The sequence below is a fragment of the Gavialis gangeticus genome, unplaced genomic scaffold, assembly GCF_001723915.1.
Source record: "Gavialis gangeticus isolate Ggan-Ray unplaced genomic scaffold, GavGan_comp1, whole genome shotgun sequence".
Lineage (NCBI taxonomy): Eukaryota > Metazoa > Chordata > Crocodylia > Gavialidae > Gavialis > Gavialis gangeticus.
In genome coordinates this window covers 28013478-28026513 of record NW_017729001.1, presented here as the reverse complement: position 1 = coordinate 28026513, position 13036 = coordinate 28013478, and the positions used below count along the sequence as shown (strand labels likewise).

The following is a 13036-nucleotide window of genomic DNA, read 5'->3' as shown; positions in this document are numbered from 1 at the left end:
AGAAATCCTGGCCAAGCTCCTCATCCTGGTTGGGAGGTCTGTAGCAGACTCCCACCGTTAAGTCTCTTTCGCCTCGACAGCCTTTCACTCTAACCCAAAGCACTTCAGAGTGCCCCTCCCCTGACTCCTTGCCAATGGACGAGGATGTGTATTCCTCCTTAATATAGAGTGCCACACCCCCACCTCTCTTTCCTATCCTGTCCCTCCTGTACAGCCTATAGCCCGTGACATTCACTGCCCAATCATGTGATGGAGTCCCACCATGTTTCCGTAATCCCCACTATGTCCGGGCTAGTGTCATTTTCATTTTATTGCAAACAATACTTATTTCCATAAAGATGGTAAAAAAATTACAACTCCTCTGTGCCAACAGCTAGACCTGCAAAATTTAATATAGGAGGCTATAGCAATTTTAAGCATTTTAAAAACTATATTTCCATTTGGAAGGTTGTAGAAGATGAGGGTGCAGGGCTGAGACACAGGACACTGTGCACGTGGTCCCAGACTGGGAGGAGAATCATGGCTCTATTCTGGGAGGACTGAAGCTAGGGACAAGACACCTCTGGGGGTGCATTTGAAGAGGTCAGTTATGAGTCAGAAAAGCAACTAGCCCTATAACCAGAAGTCTCCTTGTTTGGCTGAGAGCGAGCAACACCCTGCAGGCCTTCTCTGGCTCTGCAAGTAGTAGAAAAATACCAGAACTGATTATGGGAGCTGGCAGATCTGCAAACAGAGCAAGAAATGAGCAGACATCTGAGGTCCAGTGGTGCTACTCTCTGATGGCTCCAGAAAAACAGAGCACAAGACATGTCATAGCTGATCAGACCCCATAGTCTGTGTCCCACCCCCAGTATTCTTTGGCAGTGGCCAGCATCAGATACCCCCAGGAGAGGTGAGGGGAAGGAAACCCAAACTAGGAAGACACCTGCTCTCATGAAGATGCCCTTCTAACCTTGAGAAGTTAAAAAAGGCTTACACCTTGAACTTTAAAAAGGTGTTGCATCCTTTTTAAAATGTTAGGATTAAATATTTCCAGGCATTCTTATCCATACCATCTAGTCCCTTTCTTGAAGGTTCCTAATTCTTGACTTCAGTGCCCTCCTGTGGCAGTAAGCTCCAGCCGGATTACGTTGCAAAAAAAAGTATTTCCTTTCATCAGTTTCGAAGATATCATTTGGTTAAACTGAACATCCCCTTCTTGTTAGAACAGGAGAAGACAAAAGCTACTCAATGGTGCTCTATTATTAAACGATCTATTAGAGATCTTGGTGTTTGTTTGTTTTTTTAAATCTTTCTTGTATGATAAATCCACCTTTTCCATCTTTGAATTTCTTCAAACCAAGTAACTCGGTGTTCTCTTCCTTGCATCTAATTGTGAAATGGCTTTTTTTGGAGATAGAGGTGACCACAATTATATGGCACTGCCCCCAGAAGAGGCTCTTAACACAGCAAGGGAACAGGAAAAAAAGCTTTACATTTAAAAAAAAAAAATGTATGATACATCTAAAGTCCCTGTAGAAGCATCCATTTGAAATGAACAATTCTTTCTAATCAGAAAGAGTTTATTAAACCTAACAGTTAAATTCCCACCCTTAACAGAAAGGGAGCTTGACTTTCAGGGCATGCCATAGCCACATACTACTAGGGTTACTAAATACCTAGGTTTTGAGGACTGAAGTGTTATAGATTACTGTGGTACATTTCTTCTAGATGGCCCTAATGTTACCACTGTAGTAAACTTCCAAGTGATTTTCAAACTGCTAATTTAAGAATATAGCAACCAATATCCTGGTCATAAGTCCTCTTATGTTTCTTAAAAACCTCTGGAAATAATACAGAAATACATGTACCTTATCTCCATCCATGAATCTCTGCTTTTCGGTGATGTTTAGAATTTCAACAGGCACATCAAGTTCAGATCTTGATTCATAAGATATGCTGCCATCATCATTGCTTACAACTCTCCCTTTGCGGCCTGTCATCTTTAAAATAAAGTAACATTTTAGGCTACACATTAACACAAAACTGTCCATGTAAGAGCAATTTCAAGTTGAATATCCGAGGCCTCTGGCTTAAATGCACTTGGAAATAGGAAGGGAACTGTAAAGCCAGTTGTGTAGAAGGGATGAGGACCACAGTTGTAGAGCTCTACCGACTGACAACAGAAGCCTCATTAGTAACCAGGCAATTTCATATGCTGTGGCAGTAATAAAAGTCTTTGAATGAGGAAAAAAAAAAGACCTTCCCCCCAATCCTAACATTCAGTAAGCAGAAGTATGCAAGGCTCCATAGGGATAAGAGCTGAGCACTTTACAACCTAGATTAGAGTCAGGACCACCACATAAAAGCGAGGCCAGTAAATTTTGGAAGAAGTAATTTAAGAGTATGAACAAAACTTCACTGAACCTTACAGGGTCTTTGAGACCAGAAATAAAGGATTTCTTCTGGACAGACGAACATCCTCCTGGCAAGGTGGTCTCTCAATTGAGAAAGTAGGTAAAAAAAAAAAAAGCACCAATTTATGAAGCTCACCCATGCCCTCACCCTCTCATTATACAGCTCTGGGTCTTCCTTGCCTGAATGGTAGAAGCTGAGAATAAGACGGAAGCAGGATCATCCTGTATTATTTATACTCCTCAGCTAAATACAAGCAGCCAGGAGAGCAAAACTGCATGGAGAACACCATGAAGCCAGTGTTCCTTGCCCAATGAAAAAGCACCTTGTATCCAGCACCATAAGTTGGGAAGTACTATTACATACGATTCCTAGTCTCCTAAACCCTACTCATTCAGATCCCTTTTGTACTTTTTTATTCCATTTTATTGTACTTGGGGTAAAAAACATTTTACCAAACCCACAAAACTAATTCCTTGCTTATCAGTTCAATTCTGTTCTCCATTATACAGCTGCACAAAAAATACTCTGTGCATGAATTCATTGCAGCCAGTTAGCAATGGCATATGCCATCATTACTTAGTGAAATAAGGGAAGTAACAAGTTCTTAGCTTGTAATTATATGAACCTACCTCTGCCACATTCTCAGGACCACCAAGTTCGTCTATAAGTTCATCCAATGTATTAGGTGGGAGATCTTCTGCTAGTTTTTCCAGTTTGTCAAGCAATTCTTTTTTCATTTGCTGGGCTCTTTCAACAGCATCTTGGCTTGTTACAAAGCTGCTGTTGGTATTACTGTTAGCTGAAAATTAGAGAGAGAAAAAAAAAAAGTCAAGCAATTACGTTTTTAATGGTTAAAATGACTGAAGAGACAGAAGACAGTCCACAAACAAACTCAAATTTGTTCATACCTGATGTATTAGTACTAGAAGTAGTGGTACCAGCAGTGGAAGAAAAAGAGCTAGGACGCTTTGATCCAAGACCAGAAGCTAATAAGGCACTTTGAATAGAATCAGGGTCTATACTTTTCTTCTTTTTTTTTTCTTTATTTTTCTTGTGGTCTTTTCTAATTAACCAGGGATCTGAAGTTAAATAAAATACACAGTAAATGCTTGAAGTAGCTTCAAAACCAGTCACTCCCCACTTTCCAAACATTTTATTTTTTAATTACAACCCCCCCCCTGCATCTGCTAGTTAAGATTTTAGGGCATAAAAGCAGTTTAAAACTGGCTGTAAAATGACAATGCCAGAGCTATCATCTTTTCAGCATCACTAGAAGAATCTACAGTTTTAGATTATATACTTATGATAAAGTTTTTATTTTGCCTTGTATTAAAGTGCTTAGGTCAAATTCATAAAGGAAGTATGATATTTGCACATATATAGCTAGAGGCTCAATGAAGTTAATCCAGGTTCCCTTACCATCTTCATCATCTTCACTGGATTCATCTCTAAATGGGTTAAAGTCATCATCATCTCCAGAACTCAAAAATTTAGAACTCTCATTATCACTTTCTTCATTGTCCAAGGCATCAGATTCGCTCTCGCTTTCGTCAGAACTGCTCCCAGCCAGAGCACCTGTTTTACGAGCTTTCTTGGCTTCTCTGGTTATTTCTTCACCTACTCCACACAAAAATATAAAATGAATTGAGTTGCAGATATTTCACTCTTTTTTGCACAATCTGCCTTCCTGTCACTCCAACGGCTAAGAAAAAGAAACCTCAGAATTAAAGTGAGGCTTTCGGGAGTGCCAACTTTAAGCACAGTTAAGTACCACAGAATGCCAATTATGAAAGATTATATTGAAAAGATATCCAGTTCTAAGTTTTGGAGAATCTAAGTTTTCCGAATCGTTTCCTGAAGACTGGAGTCTATTTAACTTTTAATACACCTTTCTAATTTTTACAGAATTCCATTTTCAATTAATATTAAATCAGTTCACATGCAGCTCATGGGAAAAAAAATGTTCTCCAATTATGTTTTTTTCCCCTCAATTCAGAAGTCATTCAAATGGCTCCAATTAAATAAGAATGGTTAAAACCAACACTTGAAATAAAAATTATAAAATTACTGAAGTACTTTAGCAGGAAAGGCCAAGGAAACAGGCTTTTGAAGTTGCAAGCCTGTAAAACTAATGAGCTTGGAACATCTACAATTTAAAAGGACAAGTTAACTGCTATTTTGCTCTCTCTTAATATTTTCGCAATATTTGCTGTTTTCCAGAATTTAGTCACAGTTTCATTGCTTTAGTTTCTAAAAGCTAAAATTGTAGTAGGCAGTTCGCTTAGAAATACCAGTTGGAGAATGCACATAAAATAACCTAGTTCGCTATAAATAAAGAGGAGCTCAGGATCTTTTTGCCACAAGACAAAGTTATGAGGAACATTTTAAAAATAAGTTTACTTACTTCAACATATCTACCAAGCGTCTACAAATTCTGCACTCAATGCAAGTTTGGGCTAAAAACAAATGATAGGATTTAGGGCCTCAGTTGGAAACCACTGGAACAGTTTTGGTACCCTTGATTTACTACCTACAAGAATGTTAGTCTATACAAACTGCTGTAATCCCAGTCTTGGACAAACATATGTATGTCCATATGTGAATGCTGGCATTGTCTGCCCCTCCCCAAAGCTTATTAGATGTCTACCTCCTATATATAAATTCAAGAGTTGCCATTCCCACAACATTACTATAAATATACAACAGATGAAAACTTACCTTTCCGTTTCTTTATTTTGTTCTCCTTACAAGGACTGTCCCTGGGTGAATTGTTGTTACTCTGAGCAGTCAAATCAATCCCCAACAAGCTAAAAAGTTTTTTCCTGTCAGGAGCTGGAAAGTGCTTCTCAATAAGAGACTGGAATACTCCTCTGTGCAAAGAAAAAACAAGAATTAGCGTTACTCCAACCTATCTGCATTTGTCAAAATGGAGAAATGTATGTAATAATCCAATGACTTTCCTTTTATTCTTCCAATCACTGAATAAGCAGCTTAAGTTTCATTTTACGGGTGTAGAGAATGAAAACTTTACTACTTCATCTCATCACCCTACCAAACATTGTTACGGGCATTTATTTTATAGCAGTGTTTCAGGACACTGACAAAAGGTTTTCATCAGAAATCTTAAAAAGCTGCTCTGGTTTCAAGCATCAATTCAATTATTTTTTCTCTTAGTTCAGACATATTTGAAGTCAAATCACCCATTTAATCTTCATCAGGCTCTTCTCTTGATGGGACCTGTTTTTTCCAATATGGGTGAAATACAACATGACTAAATCATTGCTCTGTATCACCTAAGAACTTGTTCCACTTCCCAGTTTCTCTCACTTACTTTCTTTGAGACAATCAGTGCAAGTCAGCAACAATTAAAGAAAAGTAACTTAATACAGTGCAAGCAACGCTTCATCTAACTAACATTTCAAAACAGCAATACAAAAAATACTGAAAGCAAAACCAAAAGGGAAGCATAAATTACATCCTAATCTGTTCTGGAGTGTGGCTAAGGACCCTTAGGATTCTTTAACTTTAATCTAAACACACGGCAAGGTATCAAATAGGAAAAGCATGTCATATGTCACTTTAAAATATTTAAGATAGTAAGTTATGGATAATTCTATATTTAAAAAAAAGGACAACTTGCCTATTGGCAGCATATATGGGGGCCAAAACTAACCCAAACCTGATTTTTTCTGCTGTGATACAGCACCAAATTTTGTTCAGATAGTATTAAAAAACAAGTATTTGTACATCCTTACATCTGCCCCCAAAAGCTTCTGGAATGTGTGGTCCTAAATTCACAAGTGAGTTCCTGAAGGGATAATACACTTAACTAAATTTAGGTTTCCAAATATTAAAAACAGCCTTACTTTGCTGTGGAAACAAAATCATTTAGTTCTCCACCACCTTCTTCTAAGGCTTCTAAGGTTCTTGCTTCTCCTGTGGACTGCAGTCCAATAACAACGCACTAAAGAGGAGGAAAAGTGTAAGTGAAATTAATACAAAACCCAGTGACTGGCAAGTGAAAAAAAAGAGAAAATACAAGTATGTGGATTTCTGTTTATGTATCTCTTCCAACACTGGCTTCACAATCATAGAATCACTGAGTGGGAAGGGACCTAGACAGATTTTCGAGTCCAACCCCCTGCCGTGGGCAGGAAGGAGCACTGGGGGTGGGAGGGGTCATAAGACCCCAGCCAGGTGCCTACCCAGTCTCCTCTTGAAGATCTCCAGGGAAGGTGAGAGCACCACCTCTCTGGGGAGCTTATTCCAGGCTCTGGCCACCCTTACAGTGAAGGAGTTTTTCCTAATATCCAACCTAAACCTACCCTCCCTCAGCTTGTGGCCATTGTTCCTGGTGACTCCAAGGGGGGCCCTGGTGAACAGACTTTCCCTGAGTCCCTGCTGCTGGCTCCTGATAAGGTTGTAGGCAGCCACAAGATCCCCCCCTCAGTCTCCTCTTGCAGAGACTGAAGAGATTCAGGTCCCTCAGCCTCTCCTCATAGGGCTGACCACAGAGGCCCCCAACCATATGAGTGGCCTCCTCTGGACCCTCTCCAGGTTCTCCACGTCCCTCCTGAAGTGCGGCACCCAGAACTGGACACACTACTCCAGCTGTGGCCTGAGCAGCACTGCATAGAGGGGGAGCAAGATCTCTCTGGACTTGTTAGTGATGCCCCTGTTGATGCAGAACAGGGTGCGGTTGGCTCTGCCTATTGCTTCGGTCGCAATGGCGACTCATATTCATCCTGGAGTCAATCCTGACTCCAAGATCCCTCTCTGCCTCTGTGCTGCCGAGAGGGTCAGCCCCTAACCTATAACCATAATGCTGGTTCCCTCTCCCCAGGTGCAGCACTCTGCACTTGCCCTTGTTGAACCACATCCTGTTCAGATCTGCCCACTTCTCTAACCTATCCAGGTCTGCCTGGATGCGGTCCCTGCCTGCTGGTGTATTCACTTCACCCCACAGCTTTGTGTCATCAGCGAACTTGAACAGGGTGCTCTCCACACCCTCGTCCAGGTCGCTAACAAAGAAGATGTTGAACAGCACCGGCCCAAGGACTGAGCCCTGGGGGACTCCGCTGCCCACACCCTCCCAGGTTGACATCGACCCATCCACCACCACCCTCTGGGTGCGCCCCTGGAGCCAGTTTGCCATCCATGTGACTGTGCATTCGTCAATGCCACAGCCCTTCAGCTTGCCCACCAGAATTGGGTGGGAGACTGTCGAAGGCCTTCTGGAAGTCCAAGAAGATGACACCGACTTCCTCCTTCACATCTAAGCTTTTTGTTACTGGGTCACAGAAAGAGACCAGGTTGGTCAGGCAGGATCAGCCTGGCACAAACCCGTGTTGGTTACCCCTCAACCTCACTTTCCCTGCAGGGCTCTCACAAACGTGGCCCTTGATAATTTTTTCAGGGACCTTCCCCAGGATAGAAGTGAGGCTGACTGGCCTGGATATCCGCACTCAGCAATGAAGGTTTCTTGGACACTTTTCCTGCCTTCGTGCGCAATGGAATTGCATCCTGCTATGCTCCAAGGATAGCCTCCCTGAGGAAGGACCACCTTTCCTGGACCCCCATACTAGCTACCCCCAGGGCTCCGAGTGCCTCCCTGACTACTGCCCTGAGCACATGGAAGTTGGCTTTCCTGAAGTCAAGCATTTGCGCTATGCTAGTTACCCTCCCCACCTTTCTCTGAATAGCAAACTGGATCATTTCATGATCACTGTCCCCTAGCCTCCCTTGTACTAGCACACCTCCCACCAGGTCGTCCCCAGAGGCCAACACCAGATCCAGTATGGCGTTTTTCTTAGTGGGGATAAGTACCTCCTGCACGAGGTGTAGGTCCCTGTACGCACGTCAGGAACCTTCGCGAGTGGCTAGACCTGGCCAACTGCTCCTCCCAGTTGATGTCACGGTAATTCATATCACCCATGACCACAACATCCTTTGCACGCACGGCCTCCCCCAGCTGCCTGGAGAATTCCTGATCCAGCTCTTCCTCCTGATGTGGTGGCCTGTAGTAAACCCCTACCATCAGATCCCTCTCCCCCCGCTCTCCTGGAAGTTTGACCCACAGGGTCTCAGTTAAGCCTTCCTCTGGTCCCATTTGGAAGGTAGAACTGGTATACTGTTCCCTAAAATAGAGCGCAACCCCAACTTTTTTCCCCTTCCTATCTCTTCTAAACAACCTACAGCCCTCCATGTCTAATGCCCAGTCAAATGTTTCATCCCACCGTGTCTCCACTAGGCCAACCAGGTCAATTTTACTACTTGCAAATCGTCACACTTTAAATGTGTTAACCAGATGAGAAACATTTTTAAAAGGTAATCTCCATGGCTCCATATTTATAAAGGTCTTTTAAATATTTTGAACCAAAGTCAGACTTTAACTGGCTTACCTTTCCATTCTTGATTTCCTCTCGAGCAAGCTGCACTACTCTTCTAACTTTGGATGCTATGCAGAGATACTTGAAAAACCTCTGGTGAGCTGACCAAAACTGACCCCACATAGACTTCTTCATTCGCTGCTCCGCATCAATAAGATCAGCTGCTAGTTGAAATTTCTCTCTGGCGCTCACCCACTGAAGAAATAACATTTAAGTTTAATTTTGAAAGACATGATTTAAAAAAAAAAAACAACACACATTTTTTAACACCCAAAGATAAGACAGACCTCTGTCTTTATTATGGCAGCACTAGATTTGAACAGATAAAACAATGAAACGCAGACAAAGAGTGGAATGAGTTAAAGCTGTCTGACTGAATATCCACCATACCCATCTCTAAGTATTTTCTACGTATTATCCAGTTACATTTTGCTGGCACAATTTCTGGCTAATATTTGTTTCTAATACTACTGTATTTGCTTGAATTCAAGGCAAGGTCACCCCCCAATTAACATGGGGGGGACAAGCCTTGCCTTGTATTCAAGTACCAGCTAGGGCAGGTATGACAGCCCTAGGGTGAAGATGGAGGAGAGCTGCAACCTGCCCCAGGTTGGGGTGGCTCCTGCTGAAGGTAAATGCTGGGGCCACCATTTCTGGCTGTCCCAGAGCCAGAACTGCTGCAGAATTTTCCATGTATACTATTTAACTGGGGGATGAGGCATCTTGGATTCAGGTAAATATAAAAGTGTGACTGTTCATTGTTTTGTGTTGCAATTCTGAAACTTAAAAGATGCTGCGCAACATATATACTTCAGGATTAAAATTACAGCTAGATTTCACAAATGGGCTTTTATACATACACCCCCTCCAAGCCTACAGATTTGTTCCAAATTATTTAATGGAAGTCACCCATTTATACATTAGCTCAGAGAACTAGAAGTACATGCAGGTCAAGCTATCAGAGAAGACTGCAGTATTCTAACTGCATAACTGAATTGCAGCTTCTAAGTTCTTTTCAACCAGCAGCATAGCTTTTGTGTGCAACTCTTCAGAGGCTCAGAGCACCTCAACACTTTTTATTTTGCAAAGAAATATTTTAGGCAATGTTGGTGAAGTAAATTCCTCTTTAGGCTTGTTCTCTCTCAAAGAAAATCCTTAAGCCACATAGACTTCATTCCTTTCCTCTGACAGCAAAAGGAATCAGAACTCATGGTAGAAGGTGATCTCTTTTATTAGACCAACTAGATTTTTGCAAAATAAAAAAAATCTTTACTTCCAAGCTTTTGGGCACACGCACCCTTCTTCAGGCATAGAAGACTGTAAAAGTTCTACTTAGAAATGAAAGTTCATAGGGGAGTTGAAGGTGTGCTAGAATCTGACAGCAAGGCATGCCATCTTATCAGGACAGTACTCTGTGATCAAAGTTGTTAAGCTTTCCACCACTACCAGCTTAAACTCGTAAGGCATATTTAAATAAAAATAAAACTCTTACCAGTTTCACAGATTTATTATACATTTTAACGTAGTCTTGTGAAAGTAAAACTTCATCAATTTTGAAGGTCACACCTGAGAAACTCAACTGCCTTGCTATGTACATTCCTCTCAGTTTCATATCCATAGCAACTATTTCCATGGCACCGACGCCTCTGAATAAAACAAAGATAAAAAAGTTATTCAAGACTACAGTAAACTTGTCCTACCAGAAAGAAAAGTCAAGCAGTTTAGAAATAAATGAAATGAGTGCACATAGATTATGAAACCAGCATTCTTCACGAACAATACAAACCATTCACATTAAGTTGTATAAATACCAAAATCAAGAAATACTGCAGGTCAAGGTTGCACGAACAGCTAACTCAACCCTCATGAACACGAGCTATATCACAAAATGAACTGTGAAATGTTTATATTATGAAGTGGCACTCAAATGAATATTTTGTGGGTTTTTTCCTGCTTCTTTACTCAATTTTATTGTCAATGTTACAAGTTGTTTCATGTAAGTTGTTCAAGAACGTTTTGAATACAGGTGCAAATTTTACTCCCATTTCTCATTCATGCCAGCGTAAAAATAACTAAGTTGTCAGCCAATCAGCACGACAGCTTTTGGGTGCAACTGGGAGGGGACGGGGGGCACAGAGGAGAATCAACTTTGAATATATAAACCAGATTAATCCCAGATTAGCTTCCATATCACTCCTTCACTGCACAGCTAACTATGTACAAAATGTGCTAAACAGACTATTTGCACAAGCGATCTCAGCTGAAAAGGCCTTTTTTGGTTATTTGAGATAATGTATGAGGTCTCAGTTACAGAAACCTGCTTGATACATTGTATTTGAAAAACATTAATGTAAAGCATGCAAAAAAAGATTGCTAGTGCTATATTTTGCATGGAACTTCCCACCTTTAATTTTCATAGGAAATTCTGGAGGGTGAATTCAACGGCACATTGCTATGAAATGGGAGATGGCATGATCTAGAACTATCTGCCTAAACGCCAACAAAAAAAAACCTGAAAAGACTTCCTCCCACTGATGTTATGGACTATACAGCAGACCTTCATGACCATCTCCATCTTTAATACGCATCATAATTTGCTGCACATGACAATTCTTGTATGAAGCGTACTGAACAAATACAGACTCTTCAGAGAGAAGAAAAAAAATTGCAAGAAAACCAGATGTCACCACAATGCCCCTACCAAGTTTAAGAACACTCATTCCAACCTTTTCAGTTGTAGAAGATTTAGGGGGCTTTTTAAAATCTAAAAATGGGAAAGTATCCAATTCTGTTCCTGCTCCAATGTACTCTTTTTTTTTTTTTAATTTTATTTTGGGGGGGTAAAAAAAAAAAAAAAAAAAATCAGGGAAATTTACTTTGCAGCAGAAAACAAGCCTGAAAGATTCAAACCTGATAGTTTCAGGGAACTATGAATGAATTAAATCAGGACTAAAATGGAGACCAAAATGCAACCAGAACTATAGTAGCTTTCATTGGCATTCTGTATTACCTTCTTTCAACAGCCTGAATGAAGTCACTGAATTCCCTAAACGGGGTTCCTTCACCCCATATTCCAAGGCGGTTCATATATGCCATATTTCGTGGCTCAGATGCACCTGGAAAGAAGAACACATGCTGTACCCATGCCAATGAAAAAGCAATCAGAATTTTATTGTAAATGAATTAATACCTACCTGTAGCACTAGCATAAACAACTCTAGCCTTGGGAAGTTTATTCTGAAGCTCCAGCACAGCTAGACCTGTTTTTGTTGGTTTTGAAGAACCAACTGGACACAGATTCTTTGCTTTGTGACACTCATCAAATATTATCTGAATTTAAATTAAGGAATAAACATTATGCTGATTTGTACTGAATACAGACCAAAATTTATGGATAGCAAGTGAAAGTACAGCATTCACGGTAAGCATCAATTCTAGTTATTGGACTGGAGCTACAAAAACTTCAGGCAAACAAATTGATTACGCCCCAGCAAAAGATTCAATTTTAAAAACTCCCCGGTGCACAACTGACATTAAACGCAATGCTTTCATATATTTTGGAGTTATTCTTCTTAATACTGTAATTATTCTTTAGGAAAAGAAATATCTACGTGAAACACATTATGCGGAGTTTAACAAAACGTTCAATTCCTAAGACTCTACTCCAGATGCACAACCCGTTAAGTAGGCTTCTCATCTGCAAGTGATCCAATGCTGGTTTACATCAATAACTTCAATGCAGCCGACTCTTAATTTACACCAACAGCCTATAAGAATCAGATCATATATAGATCACATTTACATGTCACATTTTGAGTAAAGCCTGATTGGAAGCATGCGTTTGAAACCAGTTTGAATTAATGAAGTGTCCTAAAGTAAGTTAAGTTAAAATAAACATGCACAGAACAGCTTTGCTCCAAAAACATGATTTTATAAATAGATAATGGTTCAACTACTTCTGTTGAATACCCAGAAACAAAAAGGATACAACTCCATCAAAGTCTTCACCACACCAGTGAAGAAGCTGCTTTAACCTGGTTTTATATTTACCACCAGACTGACTTTCACCAATAAGAGAAGAGTAGGTAGCAAAAATGACACCTTTCTTCACACTTCCATTGTGTTTGGAAGAAATTTTTCCATACTTAAACTGCAAGGAGAAAAAAGTGCAAGTTACATTTAAGTTACAAACACATCATGCTTGGATAGAATTCAAGGGCAGACACCTCCCCCCCCCCCCCCCCCCCCCC

The 13036-nt window shown here is 40.7% G+C and overlaps 1 protein-coding gene across 3 annotated transcripts in view; it reads right to left on the bottom strand.

The window, feature by feature from the left end:
• Window positions 1-13036, bottom strand: part of SBNO1 (strawberry notch homolog 1) — a 54329-nt gene that overhangs the window by 16840 nt on the left and 24453 nt on the right. For all 3 annotated transcript variants that reach the window (XM_019507134.1, XM_019507135.1, XM_019507136.1), the window contains 11 exons: window positions 12775-12936; window positions 11981-12116; window positions 11797-11902; window positions 10279-10432; window positions 8799-8981; window positions 6264-6361; window positions 5116-5267; window positions 3817-4014; window positions 3306-3476; window positions 3027-3196; window positions 1851-1982 (listed from right to left, as the gene is read on the bottom strand). In XM_019507134.1, coding sequence (XP_019362679.1) covers window positions 1851-1982; window positions 3027-3196; window positions 3306-3476; window positions 3817-4014; window positions 5116-5267; window positions 6264-6361; window positions 8799-8981; window positions 10279-10432; window positions 11797-11902; window positions 11981-12116; window positions 12775-12936 — 1662 coding nt within the window. The remainder of the gene's footprint in view (window positions 1-1850; window positions 1983-3026; window positions 3197-3305; window positions 3477-3816; window positions 4015-5115; window positions 5268-6263; window positions 6362-8798; window positions 8982-10278; window positions 10433-11796; window positions 11903-11980; window positions 12117-12774; window positions 12937-13036) is intronic.